The sequence below is a fragment of the Dasypus novemcinctus genome, chromosome 12, assembly GCF_030445035.2.
Source record: "Dasypus novemcinctus isolate mDasNov1 chromosome 12, mDasNov1.1.hap2, whole genome shotgun sequence".
Lineage (NCBI taxonomy): Eukaryota > Metazoa > Chordata > Mammalia > Cingulata > Dasypodidae > Dasypus > Dasypus novemcinctus.
Genome location: NC_080684.1, coordinates 48,158,328 through 48,177,429, shown reverse-complemented (window position 1 = coordinate 48,177,429; position 19,102 = coordinate 48,158,328). Strand labels below are relative to the sequence as shown.

The following is a 19,102-nucleotide window of genomic DNA, read 5'->3' as shown; positions in this document are numbered from 1 at the left end:
CACCATCCATGAAAATAATTTTTCTAACTCCTTGTACAGTTGAATTCTAAAAAGTGATTGATGACCATTGAAGTAACTAATTATTGCAGAGATTGCCGTGTAAAAGCTATGGGAATGGATTCTACTGAAGATTTGCATGAAATATGCCATTTAAGCTAGTCTGATATTAATTCAAGAAGGCTTAATCAGCAAGTATTTTATTGAATACCTACTGTGTGTCTAACACTGTGAGGAGTATGTAACATCTGCCGCTCTCGAACTATTTGACACAACTAGGCAAATATTTATGAAACAACTTGAGGTTAATTGTGTGCTAAACTCTGGGGTATTGTGCTGTGGACTACAATTGGAAGATTCAGAGAGGGAAGAGAGTAGTGAAGGCAAGAATCAGAGAGAGCTTCCTGTGGGCAGCCTGAAAGCAAGTAGCTATTTATGCTTATATATGTTTTGTGTATCTTTCTGGAATTATTCCATAAAGGGTTAACAGAAGTTGCCTCTGGAGAAGGACCCAGGGAAGACTTACTTTTTATTGTGTTCCCAATTAGATTGTTTGGATTTCTTACCTATCCACAGTTCCTATCCACAAAATGAAAATGTGTGCCCATTATATAATTAAAGTGGGTAGCTAAAGGAGCTCCTCACTGGGAAAGCATCCAAGTAAGCAATGGCCAAGAGGCAGTTATGGAAAAGGAGGAAGGGATGGAATGAGATAGAGGAGGGGACAAGGAGACTGGTTTGATACCAAGAGTACCCTGGGAATATCATTAGAGGAGTAGGACCATATGAATGTGTGTAGAAAGGTAGAGTCAGTTTTGTTTATTTGCACAGCAGGTTTTGGTTTCAGACTACCAAGATATGAATTCCAACTCCATGACCTACTCATTGGATCTTCTTAGACTTCACCTCTCTGACCTTCAGTTTCTTCTTCTGCCAACCAGGAGTTATAGCCCATCTAGTGGGTTTACTCAACATGAACATGTGGATCAAACACGTAACACAGTGCCTGGCATATGGCAGGGGGTTAGAAGTTTAGGTGGGCAGTGGGAGGTTTAGAGTACATTGGAAAGGGTCAGCTGGGAAGAGGAAGGGTCAGACCACAATAAAGCCTTTCTTAAATTCTCCCAGTCATACCTCTGAAACGTCTCTTAAATCCATCCTCTCCTCCTCGGTCCTGACACCGCTATGCTGGTTCAGACCCCGGTCATCCTTGGCTGGAAGTACTAGAATATTCTCTTAACTAACCCTGCATTTCCTGCACCAATCTGTGTTCAATAGCCACTAGAGCAATCTGCCTAAAACACAAATCCAACCAAGTCGTGGCCTGGTTAAAGCCCTCAGAGGCTCCAGTCACCTCTGATAAAGCCCACCCTCCTTCACATGCTGCTCCGCACCTTCCAGAGCCCAGCCCTTTCCTCCCTGCCTCCCCGGCCGCGGGCCTTGCCACTCTGGACTGAACTTAACACTCCAGCACCGAACTGCTCGTTGTCCCAGTTGACACCATGCCGGTCCTCAGCCGCATGCCTTCACTGGCACTCTTCCCTTCGTCTGGAAACATCTTCCCCTCTGCTCTCTTCTTTTTCCCAACTCCTGCTCATCCACTGCCATAGTCTGGCTGATGTACTCACCTCTGTTGTTTCAACAGTACTCCGTGTGTATCTCTAATATATCCCCGGCAGGAGGAGGAGAACTTCTTCCCCTTTTGCTGCTGGACTCTCATTCCTGCCTTGCCACTTTCACAGAAGGTGGGCGGAGGTATTTGATTAGTTAGTTTGGGACAGAAATTGTACATGCTCAGCTCTGCGCCTCCCTCTCACTTCTCCTTGGGAGCCCACACTCCTTGAGTCCTCGCCTTTCAAGGTCTTACAGGCACACGCCTCCTGTAGGGGTTGAGGTTGTTAATACTGCTAGTGGCACTGACGTGTTAAATCTGGCTGGCTCCAGTCGTACTAGCCAGCATTTTGGGCTCCCAGATGAAGCCATGCTCTCCAATATCAGCTTTATCAGTTACAAAGGTGATATTTTGCTTTTCATCTGCCTGGCTCCGTTGTACATGGTCCTTTTGTTTCAACTCTTAGATGGGGGAAAAGGAGTGTTAGTTATTGAACCACTCAAGACCCATGAATACTAACTTTTTGCATTTTACTAATCTGTCTGCATCTGTCTTGGACACTAGACTTAACTGCTTTAAGAGGGCTCTTTCTTACCTATCTTTGCATACCCAGCACCCAGTACACCTGATGCATCATGGCTCTTAGTCAATGAGTGTCGGCTTGTTGAATGCACACAGTAGTCCAGGGTGAAGTGGGCCTGAACCAGGGCTATGGTGAGAATCAAGAGAAAGAGTGGATGATGGTCATAGTAACAAGAGCACTTATTGAGCCTGCCACCTTGCTAAGTACCTCACATAGATTGTCGTTGAAGATTCTCAACAACTTTGCAGGGTAGATATTGATATTTCACCAGTTTACTTATAAAAAGCTGTATTTTCCCATAATCATATAGTAGGAAAAAAAGTTTTGGGATTTCAATCCAGACAGTCATTCTCCAGAAACTGCTAAAAATTTAAAAGAAAGATAAACAGGGTATGTCATGTAAGATCAGTAGAGGACTTCCATGGTGCTTCTGTCTACTCTATCTTGGCTCTCCTGAGTAGCCAGATATGCTAGACAGACTCCGATTGAAACCCTGGAAGGGATAGGGGAGGAAGACTTCCTTAAGCCAACATGGGAGGAGCAAGACTATTATTATTACCTTTGTTGAACAAATGAGGAAACAAAGACTCAGGCGTTAAATGAGCTCATTCCAGAACAAATCTGGATATTTGCTCTCTGCGATTCTATCATGACCAGGTTCCAGGTGAAAGCAGCAGAAGAGGAAACAATGATACCTAGTGCTCTACCGTCGTATAGGAGAAGGTTGGTGCTTGGACTGATAGAAAGAGGAAGAAAGGTGAAATGGAACTATCCTGGGGAGAATGTGTTAACTTCTGCTACACGTATGTGGAATTTGAGATGATGGTGGAAATTTCAAGTACTGATGTACTATGTGCAATTGAAAATATGACACATGCCCAAGTAGCTGATGATGCAAGTCCTATTTAGCAATGTGTTTCTTTCTTTTTCAAACTTATAATCTTTGGTTATTTTAAATATTGTAAGAACCATTGCTTTTGATTTTACTTTCTCTGTTCTGCGCCATGAAGATTATTTTCTAGTCCTAGAATCCAGATAAATCTAGATATGTGGTCCAGATCAATAAGAAGAGGGTCAATAAGTTTTATTCTTATTTAACTTCCCCTTACTGAGGATTCTTGATTTGTATTTTCTGATTACAGCAATTTGTCTGCAATGCTGACATGAGAAATGTCATTTGAATGGGGTCAGAACTTCCTCCAAGGGGAATAACCCATTTAAAATGCCCTCAAATCCATTGCTTTTCAACCCCATTTATACCTTCTCTTTCCTGAAATTTAGTTCAAACTGGGGCTTTCAATGGACTAGCAAGGGGCCTCTGTTCATCCCTGCTCCCCACTCAGCCACAGGCAGTGGAAGGTCCACTTCCCACCTCTTTGCCCCATAACCTGAAATACGATCTTAGATTTCTGATTGGCCCCAACTTGAGCCCTGAGTGAGTCTAAGGCTGAGGACTAGGTGAGTTTTGTTGGCCACTTGTTGGCCCATTCCCTGTCCTAGATAAAGATATTCTGAGTGGCCTTGAAAATGGTTTATTTAATGACATGACAGCTGTGTTTTCACAAGAAATCTCATAGTGTTGAAATTAATACCTGTAGTTGCCCTCTCCAAGGAACTTTGCACATATTAACACATATTAGCATATTTATCCTTCTCATATCCCTCTGAAGTGAGGAAAAGGTCATTGTTATGCTTCTCTAAATGCAAGGAACATAAGGTATTGCCAAGTAAAGCTTGAGGTAGGTCAGGAGTGAAAGGAATTCGGTCTTTATCTTCATCCCTTTGGATTATACTCCCTTTGTTCGTGATTGCTAAAGTTCAAACAATTTCATTCCTCTGTTCACTAATATATTCACTTATTCCTCTGTTCATTCGCTACCAAATGTTTTTAAAGCGCCAGCTGTGTGCCAGGCACTAGGGATAAAACTTGTCTCCATAGCAGTTCAAATCTTCATTGCTGTACAGAAATTACTTCGTAATAATAAAAGGTAATAAAAAGGTTTTCTGCTGACGTAGAATATTCATTCATTCATTCAACAAGCATTTTTTGAATATCTACCAGTTCGGCAGACTCCTAATGGCTCTCCTAAGACCTCGAATTCTGTAACGATAAAGCTTTGGTTTATTTTTCATATTGAACATATTATGCCTTTTTCTAAGTATTCTTTTTGGCCTCTGACCATTATGACTATCAGGAATATAGACTTTGTAGAATATCTGCATTGTTAGGCTGTCCCTAATACTTTTTACATTATTATTCTCATCAGAAAACAAAACTAAAGAGGATGACAAGGAGAATGATTGCTCAAGTTTAGAGGTTCTAATGATTTCTAATACTGGCTGACTTGTATTTCTGAATGTCCACTGGGCCAGGGGACCATTCATTGAGAAATGGAAGTACCCTACATCTGTGAAAAGCTGCACAGTGTTGTGACGTTTTGTCCTTATAAGTTAAGTGGAGTTTTGAGGTATAGTAACTACTGTTCATCATTCACTTCCTGCAAATGTATTAGCTATGTTATAATTCGGTTCTTCCTGCTCTTCACTCAGTTCTCTCAATTTCTTTCCTGCTTCGCCCTCACGTGCCCCCTGCTGCCTGCGGTTCCTCTGCTCGCTGCCGCTCCTGTGGACACACACCTCCTTGTCCTCCAAGATCCAGCTCCAACGCCACCTACTCTGTGAAACTTTCCCACAGTTTCCTCTCATCCTCACTTATCCATTCACCTCACTAATTCACTCCCCCTCTTTGCTCTCACAACATCCTCTCACAGTGCCAATATAACATATATCCCACTGAAGAATGGTTACCTAGTTAAGGTGGTTCTGCCCATGTCAATTACATCACAGAATGGCATTAATTAAATAATATTTCCTCTCCATTCTGTAATCTGCTGTGTCCCTGCTCCTTAAAGACAAGGATCATCATACACATTTTTGTACCTCCAGTACCTTAACCAGTGCTCTGAACAGTTGCTTTCCTACTAGCAGCACACAGTGGTATTTTGGATAGGCTAACCTCCCACATGCCCAGCAAGGCTTTTTTTATTTTTATTTTTTTTCCAGCAAGGTTTTATAGATTCTTGCTCATGGATGAGTCCCTGTCGCTGTGGGATGGCCTGGAGCCAAGAGGAGGAGTCGTGCAGGATCCTCCCCACATGTGGCCCCATGCCTTGCTATTATGCCAGCCCTGGACTAATCGGTCCAATTTTAGAACAGGTGTTCTCTGTCCTGCAGATTGTTGCTGAGAGCAGAGGGGAAGACTTTGCCACCTGGTCAGAATTTGTATAAACAGATGCCGAAAAGAAAAAGCTTAGATTGCGTGCTGTGTCAGCAGCTCAGGAGGGCTCTGAGCTAAGTCTCTTCCCTTCTAAGAGCAAGACTTCTCTTGCTCACAAGAAAGCCTGGCCCCTTCTTGACTCAGAAGTCAGAGTCTATTCTAGGAACCAAGGCATTTTAAAATGCTCATTCCTCCTGTCAAAAATTAACATTGCGCCTTTCGGCCGGAACCGCCATCTTGCAGTAATTCGCCAAAATGACAAACACAAAGGGAAAGAGGAGAGGGACCCGCTATATGTTTTCTAGGCCTTTTAGAAAACATGGAGTTGTTCCTTTGGCCACATATATGCGAATCTACAAGAAAGGTGATATCGTAGACATAAAGGGAATGGGCACTGTTCAAAAAGGAATGCCCCACAAATGTTACCATGGCAAAACGGGAAGAGTCTACAATGTTACCCAGCATGCTGTTGGTATAGTGGTAAACAAACAGGTTAAGGGCAAGATTCTTGCCAAGAGAATTAATGTACGCATTGAGCATATTAAGCACTCTAAGAGCCAAGATAGCTTCCTAAAACGTGTGAAGGAAAATGATCAAAAAAAGAAGGAAGCTAAAGAGAAAGGTACCTGGGTCCATCTGAAACGCCAGCCTGCTCCACCCAGGGAAGCACACTTTGTGAGAACTAATGGAAAAGAGCCTGAGCTACTGGAACCTATTCCCTATGAATTCATGGCATAAGTGATGTTAAAAAAATTAATAAAAGATTTGTGGATTGTAAAAAAAAAAAAAATAATAACATTGCACTGGGCATCTGATGGGCCTCGTGTCTTGGATAGGAACAGGTGTTTGGGATGGGGGAATAAAAAGGTTTTCTTCTTTTAGAAAGAGCTGTCTTCCTTCGATGAAATGAAAAGCACCAACCAGTAAGACTTCAGAGTTCCAGAAAGGTGACAGGCTTCAGATAAGAATAAAAAAATAGAAGGTCACTATTCCATACCCTCTGCCTAGAGCTGGGGCTGCCCTTAGCCTCTGGCATTCCTGGTCTTTGCTCTGCCTACTGTGGTCATCCAGGAAGTAAGCCATCTGCCTGCTGGGATATGGAAGCCCTTCAGGGATAGTGATGGCTTATGATTTTATACCTAGAAAACTAGGATGACAATGTGCTGGACAACTGTGGGGTGAAGGACTGGGGAGCAGTAGGCTACAGGAATAGCAACAGTTAATCCCACCATCATTTATTGAGCCTATAATGCATGCCAATGTGTTAAATGCATATCATTTAATATAATCCGTTATTATCTTCATTTACAGTTGAGGAAAGTGATGCTAGCAGATTATGGCAATAACAACTTAAAATTCATATTGAGCATTTACTATGTGCTGGCACTGTGCCCATGTGCCAAGAACTTGTCAGAATCATGATTCAAGCCCTGTTTTTAATGGCTCCAAAGCCAAAGCTCTTAACCACTGCTCTCTGCTACCTCCTCTGGATTATACAGAAATGGGTAGTCCAAGTCAAGGGTGCTTACAACTTGAATCATGCTGGAAACAGTCGTACAGTCATACGTGGCTCAAGGGTATCATGTCTAAGGTGCTGCCATTCCCATCTTCGATATGGTGAATATATGTAGCGATTATGGCACTCTTTTGCCAGCAGATGGCAGTAAAGTGTCTTGAGCAAGGGTTGCCTTTTTCTAATGCTCACAATGTTATTTTATAGACTAACAGTGGCCCTGGCAGTGATAGGAGATACAGAGAGGAGATGATGGTGTGGAGAACTGTTGAGATGAAATTGGCAGAACTTGGTTAATGATTGGATTTAGTGAGGAAGCTAAGACAAAGGACAAAGTCAAGGATATTATTTGAAGGGATGACTATAATCTGAATCTTCTAAATGAGATAGCAAACCCATATGGTATTTTATTTCTTGAATACCAAATTTGACTACAACCTCATCAACCACTAAATTTATGATCATTTCAAACCATTTAATTTTCCCAAACGTAGGTCTTCATTTTATGCATCCATACACAACACATATTTTTTTTTTTTATAATTTTTTTTTTATTGACTTTGTAATAATATTACATTAAAAATATATATGTGAGGTCCCATTCAACCCCACCCCCCCAGCCCCCCTCTCCCCCCCCCCCCCAACAACACTCGTTCCCATCATCATGACACATCCATTGGATTTGGTAAGTACATCTTTGGGCACCTCTGCACCTCATATACATTGGTTCACATCATGGCCCATACTCTCCTCTATTCCATCATGTAGGCCCTGTGAGGATTTACAATGTCCGGTGATTACCTCTGAAGCACCATCCAGGGCAGCTCCATGTCCCGAAGACGCCTCCACCTCTCATCTCTTCCTGCCTTTCCCCATACCCTTTGTCCATTATGTCCACTTTTCCCAATCCAATGCCACCTCTTCTATGTGGACACTGGATTGGTTGTGTCCATTGCACCTTTATGTCAAGAGGAGGCTCAGATTCCACCTGGATGCTGGATGCAATCCTCCCATTTTCAGTTGTAATCACTCTAGGCTCCATGGTGTGGTGGTTGTCCTTCTTCACCTCCATCTTAGCTGAGTGTGGTAAGTCCAATAAATCAGATTGTAGGTGCTGGAGTCTGTTGAGGCTCAGGATCTGGCTATCACATTGTCAGTCCAGAGATTCAAATCCCCTAAATATATCTTAAACCCCAACATTAACTGCACCTCCAGCACATTAGCATGAAAGTCTTATGAAGGGAGATCCCATCTGAGTCCAGATTCATCACACATAAACACCATTTCCAAAGAGGGGCCATCTGCCCTGGTAGTTAACCCCATCGGCCATGACCATAACTCCCATGGGTCTCTTTAGCCCTCAAAGGAACCAATATCTGGGGGTTGTATCTGCTTTATCTGTCTCTCTGACTCTGCTCAGTTGTGCATGAGGGCAAACCTTCTGCCAGCCTCCAGACTCTTTTTTAGAAACTCGTAGCCATATAAACTCATTTCTCCTTTCCATTTCCCCCTTACTTTAGGTCAAACAGCATTTTAAAGTCATGGTATTTTATGTAGACATGGATATTCTGCTGATCCGCATTGAACCTTCCGTATAAGGTCATTTTCCAGTTGCATCATCAGTTGGTAGTTGATAGTGGTCCCTCGTTGCCAGGGAGGCTCATCCCCGGGTGTCATGTCCCACGCTGGGGGGAAGGCATTGCATTTACATGCTGAGTTTGGCTTCGAGACTGGCCACATTTGAGTAACATGAAGGCTGACAGAAGGAAATTCCCAGGCACAAAGTTGCTCTAGGCCTTGTTATTATTTTGGGTTTATCAGCTCACAAGCATAGTCATTAGTATCAGGGGCTCACTGTCAACACATATTTTTTAATCATGGTCTCTCCCTTCCAGCAATGTGAAATATAATGGTAATCCAAGGAAGGGTGAGGAGTAATGGAAATTTCTCATCCATGAATAAGCTCTTACAACAGGTTTTTTTCCCCATGATTGGGTTTTAGGGCGTTTGGGATCCCCCTGGAAATTACTTGTCATGTGCTGTGAGTATATGAATTTGTGTGTATTCTACTGGGGAGAGTTTCCTTAGTATTTCTCAGATTTTCAGATGGGTTCAGGACCTTAAAACAAAAATTTTGTGTGAGGAGGTCATGTCACCCAAAGGACACCTAGACTATTCAGGGGGACAAACAGAAATTCCTACAAGGGCCAAGCAGATGACATAGAGTGAATCGGTGAGTGAAGTAGACCTGGTGGGTAATGTGGTAAGCTGGAGAATGCATCGCCCCCACGTCTGAAGAGGCAGCCACTGCTCAACTGTTGAGAGTTTACATGCAGAAATGCATGCCTGGTGTAACTAGACCTCTTGATTTTTCAAGAGAAGCCAAGAAGTGGACTCCAGAAAATTTTAAAGTGTGCGCAGGCAAAAGAGAATGTATATAAGTCATGGGTAACCCTTGAGATGCCAGTTGGACAACAGTGAGTTAAGGTATCAGCCTGGGATGATAAACTGAAGCCCTGGCTGTCTTGGGATGCAGAGATGTGCCATGGGAGAGACTAGTACTATCACTACTACTACTGCACTTCTACAAATCTTTTAGTAACATTAGTAATAATAACAGCTAACACTTGAGCACCTCCTACATCCCGAGCACCGTTCTAAGTACTTTACTCATAAAAACCCCTTCAGCCTCCTCAACAATCCTGTGAGGTTGGTCATTAATACTGCAAACACTTAGCTGGCATTACTTTATGTCCAGTGCTAGTCTAGGGGCTTCTAGGTACCAGGCTAACTCATTTAATCCTTATAATGATCCTGTGAGTAGCTGCGGAAACCAAGGACAGAGGGCTCTAGTAACTTGTGCTAGGTCAAATACTAGATTGAAACCCATGCATTCTGTTTCCAGAGCCTGCACTCTGAATCATGCTCTTCTGGCTGCCCGTGGGGAGCTCTGGGTATTAGCCACTCTTCAGATATCTCAGCCGTGGCACTCAGTGGTCCCAGGCAAGCCCCCTCCACAATGGCAGGGCATTGAGGTATTTCTGACCAAGTGAAGTCAGCCCCAGGTCTTCTGTGAAATCCATCTCATTTTCATGCATCACCAGACATGCTTTATTCAAACTTTTTTTTTAATATCCTCTGAAATGAGCAGATCATAAATCCTTTGCCAGATGAGATTTCAAGTAATGGTGATAGATGGCCTTGCCTTTTGTCTTCTGACAAGTTTGGCCCAGACTGTCATCACAGGCGTCAAAGGGGCTTGCATCATAATAAGACAGCATCTAAGTGCAGTGCAAAAAAGAAAGCAACAGCTTAATTCTCCACTCAGATTTCTTTTTCATCCGAACTCCCTCAAATAAGTGAGACTTCCTAAAGATTTTCACAAAAGAAACTCAGGAAATAAGTGAGAAATTACAGTTGTAATGGCAGAGAATGGAATTTAATCTGCAGCAGCAACATAGCCTCTGTTTCTGATGAATGAGGATGGGATTACATCATGGGAGCATGCAGTGATTGGCAGAATGCACTTGTCTCACATTCTGTTAGTGCCAATGCTGGAACCCAAACCCTGCTGAGAGATTGATCATGGAAAATGGAAGGACCAAGGAATGGGACAGGGTGTGAATTTACGCAAAAGCTGTCATACGCGACAAATTATATCAAATGGATCTCTAATTTCCCACTTGGAAAATGCTCCTTTTAAAAAAAATTTTCCAGTTAGTTTGCAGCTCTGCATTTCCATCAGCTCACTGGTTTTATGATGCTTCCCATAAGTAGTGGGTCTTAGTGGTTGGTGCACTTCCATTAGCATATGCTTTGGAAAATATTTCATCCTTCTATGACTCCCTTTTGGTGGATTAAACTCCTGTATCTCCTTCCCAAAAAAAATTCAGAAAGGATCTGTGGAAGGCCTCTCCTCCTGGGGATTAGTTTTAATGTCAGTCCTGAAAATAAAACACTGGACCTGAAACCAAAAGAAAGGTAGCTACAGAATTCTTTTTTAAATGCCTATAAAGAGAACTTTTGTATCGACTGCTGGGACCCACAACCGAAAATATGAGTAAGTGAGGGCATGCTCTGAGCATTGTGGGTTTACAGGCTTGATAATGATTTCTACAACCCAAAAGATAAGTCAGTGTATCTAACTACCTTTTGAGAAGTGTATGTATTATTTTAATATCCTCTGAAACATCAAAGTGAACTTTTTTCCTCTTTTACTTTTAATTAAATGTTATGACTTGTTTCTTGCTTCGTGGAAGAAAGGTCTGGTGTGTCCATTTGTTACTTCTCCATATTGGGCCTAAACTATCTCATAGTGCGCTTTGTATGAAACTAGAGCTCTCTTGCCTTCAGCTAGAACCATGGATATAAAGTGACTGAAGGCATGATGATTAAAGGAAACCCTTAACATGAGATGACATCATCAGAATTGGGCTACAAGTTCCAACAGGAGCAAATTCCATTAGCAGTTGCACTGAAAATGAGCATGTGAAAGTTACTTTTAAAGTTAGAAGGTGTATTAGTCAGGGTTCTCTAGGGAGACAGAATCAACAGGAGATGTCTGTCAATAGTATACGATTCTATCAGAGTCTCTCATGCAGCGGTAGGGATGCACAAGTCCAGGTTCCTCAGGCAGACTGCAACCATGGGCTCCAGTGAAAGTCCAGTGAAGGTTCTTTACAAGTTCTGGGAGATGTTGGCTGTCCAAAGACAAGCTGGGGAATTCTCTCTCAATGCTGGAATCACTTCCCCTTTTAAGGCATTCAACGACTGGGTGAAGCATCACTCATTGCTGATGGCAATCTCCCTAACTGAAGTAAATGTAATCAGCTATCTATCATTTACCACTGCAGTAAAGTCAATGGTGATTAAAGTCCATAAATGCCCTTGTATTATAGTTAGCCCAGTGCTTGCTTGACCAATAATTGGGCAAAATTACCCGGCCGAGTTGACACCATAGTCTAACCATCACAGAAGGGGAGGTAAAAAATCTCAAAGCCAAAATTGCAGTTGCATGTGTATCTTGCATTTGTAGCTTGCCTTATGTTTCAATTGAATAGACTGGTCTAGAAAATAAGTATACAATGGATATTTTAAAAACCCTAGGGCTGGGAGGATTTGGGGCAGCACTTTGGAATCCCTGGTAAGCGTGATGTCATACATGAAGTTGACTTCCCACTGTTCCTCAGTATATTTTTAAGAGTTCTCTGTGCCCAAAGGGATCCAGGGTATGTTTGGAATCTGCTAGTCCTTGAAGTAAATCTGCTGCATATTCTGAGGGCAGCCCTCGAGCTGACTAGTTACTAGAGCTCGCTTAGCCAAGGTCTGTTTCAGGTGATCTCACACACAGAGTCCAGCCCATTCCAGAACGGTTTATTCCAGACCCCCACAGTGCCTACCCTACACTTCTTGGTTAATATAGTGCTCCCTAAAATGTCTTTTTATTCAGCTTTCCTAGTACAGGAAGAAGCCTAAGAAAGAAATGATCCGGAGGTAGTGAGGACCTCCTGCCAGTGAGAACTACTCTCAGGCCCCCACTCCCTGGGGCTGAGGTGCCCTTGGCAGGGCCGCTCTCTGAGCACACATGTCTGAGAGCTGCAGCTCTTTTATGCTCAGCCTTTTGTATCCCAAGGTACATTGATTATATACCTGGAATGAGTACACCTTATTCCCCCAGCCCTCTCTGCCTATGCCCTTCTTGCATCCAGGAAACATTTATTAAGAACTTATTGTTTCTTCAGGTCCTGAGACCACAAAGACGCAAAGACTGCCTGTGTCCTCCAGATCCTTTCTGTACCACGGGAGGTGACCGTGCAAATCTACAGTCACCGTTCCAAAGGGCAGTGGGCAAAGAGGAGAGGCAGCTCCCTCCACTGTGAAATGGGGACAGTCTTCCTCTGGCATGGGTTCATTGTGAGGAATCAGTGAGGAAATGGATATAAAGCCTAGACCATGACTGGGGCACAGGGAGCTCCATGCAAGTGCTGGCCATGTTGATATAAGGACAATGACAGCATGGCACATTGAGCTGAGGTGTTCCCTGAATTCTGGTCTGAACTCAGGTCTGCCTAACTCCCTCACCTTTGCTTGACCCTTGTCCCACTTCTTGGCTTTTCCCTGGCCCCTGGGGTCTTGGCGACTCTGCCTCTGCTCTTGTATCCTTTTTTTAAAAAAAGATTTCTTTCTTTCTCTCCCCCTTTCACCCATTGTCTGCTCTCTCTGTCCATTCTCTGTGTGTTCTTCTGCATCCGCTTTCATTACCAGGTGGCACTGGGAAACTGCATCTGTTTTTTGTTGCGTCATCTTGCTGCATCAGCTCTCTGTGCATGCGGCACCACTCCTGGGCAGGCTGCACTTTTTTTCACACAGGGCGGCTCGTGGGGCTCCCCTACATGGGGCATCCCTGTGTGGCACAGCACTCCTTTCATGCAGCAGTACTGCACGTGGGCCAGCTCACCACGTGGGTCAGGAGGCCCTGGGGATTGAACCCTGGACCCTCTGTATGGTGGAGGGACACTCTATCAGTTAAGCCACATCCACTTCCCTGCTCCTGTATCCTTGGAGGTGTTGTCTACACAGGCTTGTGTAGACACAAGGCACTGAGGCGTCTCTACAGACCTCCGGCCTCTGATTGGTCACCTGGTCAGCTTCCCAGGCCGCCTGCCTTAGCCCTGCCATCCCATTTCTGACCCTTTGTTGCTCTCTAGTAGCGACTCGCCCCACTGTGCAGCCAGATGGCAAAATGGACTTTTCCTGCTGGATCTCCAGGTTCACAACAAGATTTTAAGAAGATGGTCTTATGACAGAAAGAGATCCATTTAAGAATGTCTTCTACACTGACTTCGTTTTCTCTTTTTCTCCTTTTCTGCATTCCTTCCACCTTTACAGTCTTTTTTTTTTTTTTTTCCTTTAGGCATTATGAGAAGGTTTTCTCCTTTTGGTGGAGAATAAAAGAAACACGTTGACCTTTTCAGAGTCACTGATTGAAAGGTGTTTGCAAACATTCCCCAGGAGCCCTTCAGTGTTATTTGTATGGAAATAAAACTGAGAAATAATGGTCACTATTTTAAAATTGAGAGAGAAGGGTCCTTCTGAGGCATGGTAATGAGCTTAGGGAGATAGGACATGGTTAGTAGAAACCTTGGGAATTTGGTAAAATATGGATTTTCTATGAGAGAAGCACAGAAGGAGGGAGACCTTGCCTTCCTTTTTTCCCAAGACTTTACTCCTTATATAAATATATTACAAATGGGGTGAACTCTGGGACATTCTAATTTTTTCCAGTTATAAATATACATATAGAAAGAGATGCATTTTTAAGATTTGAAAATAATTATTTAATAAGTGCTTTAAAATTGACAAAGCACTTTTTCATTTATTATCTCATTTGATTACACAGCAACCCCATAAAATAGGTGAATACAGTATGAAAATAGAAAGTCAGAGCTATAATATAAGGGATCTTACAGGCACAGCCTCCTTGTTTTGTAAGAATCTGAGATTTAGAAAGATTATGAGTCAAGACTCTTGATTCCAGTGATAGAAAATTGGATTCACAAAAGGAGGACTATTGATTCATATTGACTCATATAACCAAAGGGTTCAGGGTGTTACAGCTTCAGGAATGGATAGATCCAGAAGTTCCAACAATACCTCCTGTAATCCGTCATTTGTCTCTTGACTCTGCGTCTGTGTCTTGGCGTGATTCAAAGGCAGCTTTACTCGTAGTGGTGATAAGATGGCCAGGCCAGGCTCATAGCTTCCATCCTCAGTGGGATAAAAACCTCTCCTTTGCAATAGTTGTAACAAAAGTCCTGGGATTGCATCTCACTATGCTGCCTATTTCTGGACCAATTCCTGGTCGAGGGGATGGTCACCCACTTGGTCAGGCCTCCATGCCCACACCTGGAGGGGCAGTGGGGGATAGTGCCAGTCCCACCTATACCATATGGACTGGGAGTGGGTCCTCAAAAAATCAAGGTATCATTACCTTTAAAAGAAGAAGAGTGACATTGATGTGGCTTAAGCAAAAATAATGTGTAAGGTTAAATGCTCTGTAGTTAGTTGGTTGAAATGCTGGGCCATGTGTGTAGTGTTCTAGGTTAGAATTTCACCACTAATGTAAACTTTTCAAGGTAAGGAATTGTATCTTTTTCATCTTTGTGCTCCCAGGGCCCAATCTGGTGGCCAAAGAAGATGTTCAGTAACTTTTACCCAAGAGCAAACGGCCAATGTGTAACTGTTTTGGACTTTAACTTGTAATTTCTGACTTCTTATTTAGAAATCTGTGTTTAATTTTGCCTTTTGATCCTTTCTACCATTGCTACAGTGTTATTTGGTTAAAATATCCAAGCGGGTGATGGCATTTGTTACCTACTGGTGTATGTTTTTTTGACCCATAATACCCATTGCTTGAAGGAATTTCTTCATTTCATTGTATCAGAAATGATAACAATGATAATTTTATCAAGGTTTATATTTTGCTCATTTAAATTCTTTAGATTTTTATGTATCAAGAAGATACCTTAAAATACTGTCAAAGCAGTTTATTTGAATGGGTAAAGTAACTTAGAATTGAGGAGACTTGGTTGCTTTGGTTGTGGTTCATTTATTTATACTTAACAGATGCATTCTTACTATGAAAAGCTTAACTCCTATTCCCTCAAAATGAAAGTCATCAAAGTGGTAGCTAAACAGCAAGAAGGTCAGTATGGAGACTAACTGTTATAGTTCAGAACCCTATACTATGATGACTGGAATTACAAAGCTTTTTAGCCATAAACTACTGAATATAGAAACTTTTACAAATCAGACACATTTCTGACTTTAGAGATGTGCTATATCCTTGACACACTGTATTTATGCATACTGGACCAAAATGTACTATCAGGATGAATGTGTATTTGCTCCTTCCTCCATTCACAGAGCCAAGCCAAAGGGATAATTACTTTTGATTTTAGCATCTTCTATTTTGCCTTTTTCTCGGCTGTTCTTGCTTCACTGAAATTCTTCCTTCCCTGAAAAACTAGCTGGGCTGTGTATTTCTTCATATTTGGAGAACAACAGAGTCCTTCTGAATCATCTTGTCAGAAGTACCAGGAGTAAATCTGAGCTGTGCCCTGGAAAGGAGGGTCAAAGTCACATCTTTTACCCGTTTTTCCCCCCTTTCACAAACAGGTAGTATTCAAGGAACATGTTCTTATTCTAGGGATTTGCTCTTAAAATGACTTTAAAAAGTCTTTCATAGAAGAGTTTTAGAAATGCCCACAAATTTTACTTACTGAACGGAAATTTATTGAACATTGGCTGTGTGCTAGGTGCTGTTTGAGACTGAACGAAACAGACAAAAAAATTCCCATCCTCATGGAGCTCCAGTGGGGGGAGGCAGGTAATAAAAAGATAAATAATTGAAATCGATAGTGTATTAGGTGGTGCTAATAATATGGAAAAAAATAAATCAGGAAAGGGGGATAGAGAGAGTGGGTGTGAAAGGGGTACTGGGAATGCCTGCTTCATCCTATGCTCTTTTGGAAATCTCATTCCTTTCCATAATTTAGCATGGTTTCAGTACACACTCCACCTCTTCTTGGGCTGGCCTTTTGAATTACTTGCGTTTATTGCCCTCTCAGTAGCACATCAACCCAAAGGCATGTTCTGGGTGACGTGGAAAGTGAATGTTGCTGTAAGTTGCTCTAGACTATGTGCTTAACGTGAGGCTGTTGTTTTTGTAACTATGAAACCCCTCCCTTAAGTAATGTTCTTGTTTCCCAAGGTGATTGCTGGTCACAAGTATTTGATATAACACGAGTTGTATGTTGTTCTTAGTACATGTGGTCATTTATATGAAAGTACCCTTTCATTTATCCCTAAAAAAAGAACAGAAACTTGACTAGCAATACACAATTTGAAGCATAACTCTGACCCAAAGGGACTACTCAGATATTAAGAAAAATAAAAACAGAAGTGATTACCACTGATTCAGGGATGGGTTAGGAGGTATCCCCAGTATGGGATCCAGTGCCCCAGTTCCTAGAATAAAGTGCACAGTACATGCTTGTGAGAGAAAAGTCCTGCATCAGTGCTAGGGTGCTGGCAGTCAGCGCTGAAGTGAGTGGTGTTGCAAAAATGCCCCAAGACAGACTTGGAAGGGGCGGGCTGTGAAAGACGATGACGACGGTGTCAGTGAATTCCTAGAGGAGGAACCAGCATCCTCTTGGGGGGAAGTTGCTGAGCTCGATTTGGTTCTAGTTTAGTTTGAGATGGTCATAGAGGGCTCCCCACAAAGCATCGATCAAATAATGTGGTTTTGGAATGAGAGGGCAAATTGGGGCTGAAGATCAGGATTTGGAAGTCAAAGCAGAGGGGCGATTGCTGGGGCCCTGGGAGGAGGTAAAATGCTGAAGGAGGAGGACAAGATGCTGGAGGGGAGGAGGGAATTCCATCTTTTAGTGGCAGGAGATTGAAGAAGCGTGGAAGGATTGCAGGAGTCCACGGGGAGAGAGAAATTCATGCCGTTGTGATCCTGGAAGATTTCAGGAAAAAGGACCGTTTTAGTTGTTAATCCCAACCCCGCCTCCCGATGATTTTCTGACCAATCATCCATCATCCATGCTAATCTCATGGAAGCAAAGTAAGGAAGAGCCTGGGCTCTGTAACCAAATGCCAGATTGTGCAATTGTATTCTCTATGTTCAACACATAGTGACGAATAAAACCTGTTAACTATTCTCTGGTCTAAGCACTTTGCACAAATAAACTTAATTAACCATTAAAACAAACCTAGAAATAATTTTCACCATTTAACACGTGAAGAACAGAGAGGCTAAGAAACCTGTCCAAGACCACACAGCCATTTAGTGGTTCAGGATTCTGAATTTCCCAATTGGATTCTAAAGCCTGTGGTTGTTTTTTGTTTTGTTTTGTTTTGTTTTGTTTTTACCTCTAGACCATTCTCTCTCTACATAAGGTCTCTGTAAGTAGTTGGATTTAATATCAGCATTTCTGGCAGGTTTCCTCATGCACTGCATTTCTCATTTTCTACATGTCCCATTCTGTACCATTTCCCACTGGATGCTTTTAGCTGACGAATCTCTAAGGTTCTTACCTTGGTGGGAGCGTTCCTGTCCTGCTCATGTTAAGTGGAGGCAACCTACTTCCTTGGCACCATTTAGGGCATTAGAGCCCTGGCTAGGTAAGCAGATAACACATAGTGTTTGCATTTATACCCATCCTTTTATATCACAATGTACCAGAGGCTCAGGGCCACTAAGTGCTTTTTAATCACCTGGATTTGCAAGATTATATCCTAATGACACTACCTAAAGGGCATCATTACATCTACAAAAATGTTTTCTCATAAAATATATTTTTTTAAATGCCTAATAAATCCTGTCTTGGGCAATTACACCAAATCTCCACTCCCTTAGAATCCTTATCAGCACATCAGCGGTGGTTTTTCCTAATAGTTCTCAGCTACAGCTCATCAGTGTCAAGTTCTGTTTGGAGGGCATATCCCTTGCCTGATCCTAATGTTTGGTCTTCTGTTGATACACTCCTTGAATCAAGTCGCAGGCAGCAATCACAAGAATTTTAACGTTTGAGGGTCATAATTGCTTTTAGCAATTTTGCAAAGAAAAATAAAAGCAGCTGATTATAGTATGCCAAGGATGAGTCAATGAAATTGTCCATAAGGAATTGAAAAAGAGTTGGGAGGCCATGTTTTTAGACCTCGATGAACATAGTGTTATGAAATACACTTGAAAACTTAGGAAATACCCAAAAGACATTTATTGTGGAGAAAATATCCATATGTTCAATAATAGCCAATTCAGCATGTCCTGTGCTCTTTAAACAATCATCTAAACATATTATTTAACATTTGGGAGCAAAAGTATTCAAAGAAAAAGAAAGATTATTGTTTAATAAATAATTGAACAAATGGGATCCATCAAATATATTTTGTAATATAAAGAATTATGAAATCAGGTGAGGTGAGGAAGAAGGTGCAAATTATTTTAGAACTTTAATCAAATTAATTCTAGTGACATAAAAGTAAGGGTTTTTTTTTTTATTTGGGGAATTAACCCCATTATTTTGCTTTTTTATTTTTTAGAGGAATTCC

General features: G+C 42.1%; 2 protein-coding genes across 21 annotated transcripts in view; both read left to right on the top strand.

The window, feature by feature from the left end:
- GRIP1 (glutamate receptor interacting protein 1) overlaps positions 1-19,102 on the top strand; it is a 746,896-nt gene that overhangs the window by 444,361 nt on the left and 283,433 nt on the right. The gene's annotated exons all lie outside the window — the stretch shown is intronic.
- LOC101440953 (large ribosomal subunit protein eL21-like) lies at positions 5,667-6,237 on the top strand. Its single transcript, XM_058308398.2, has one exon. The coding sequence runs from the start codon at positions 5,725-5,727 to the stop codon at positions 6,205-6,207; it is 483 nt and encodes a 160-aa protein (XP_058164381.1). The 5' UTR covers positions 5,667-5,724; the 3' UTR covers positions 6,208-6,237.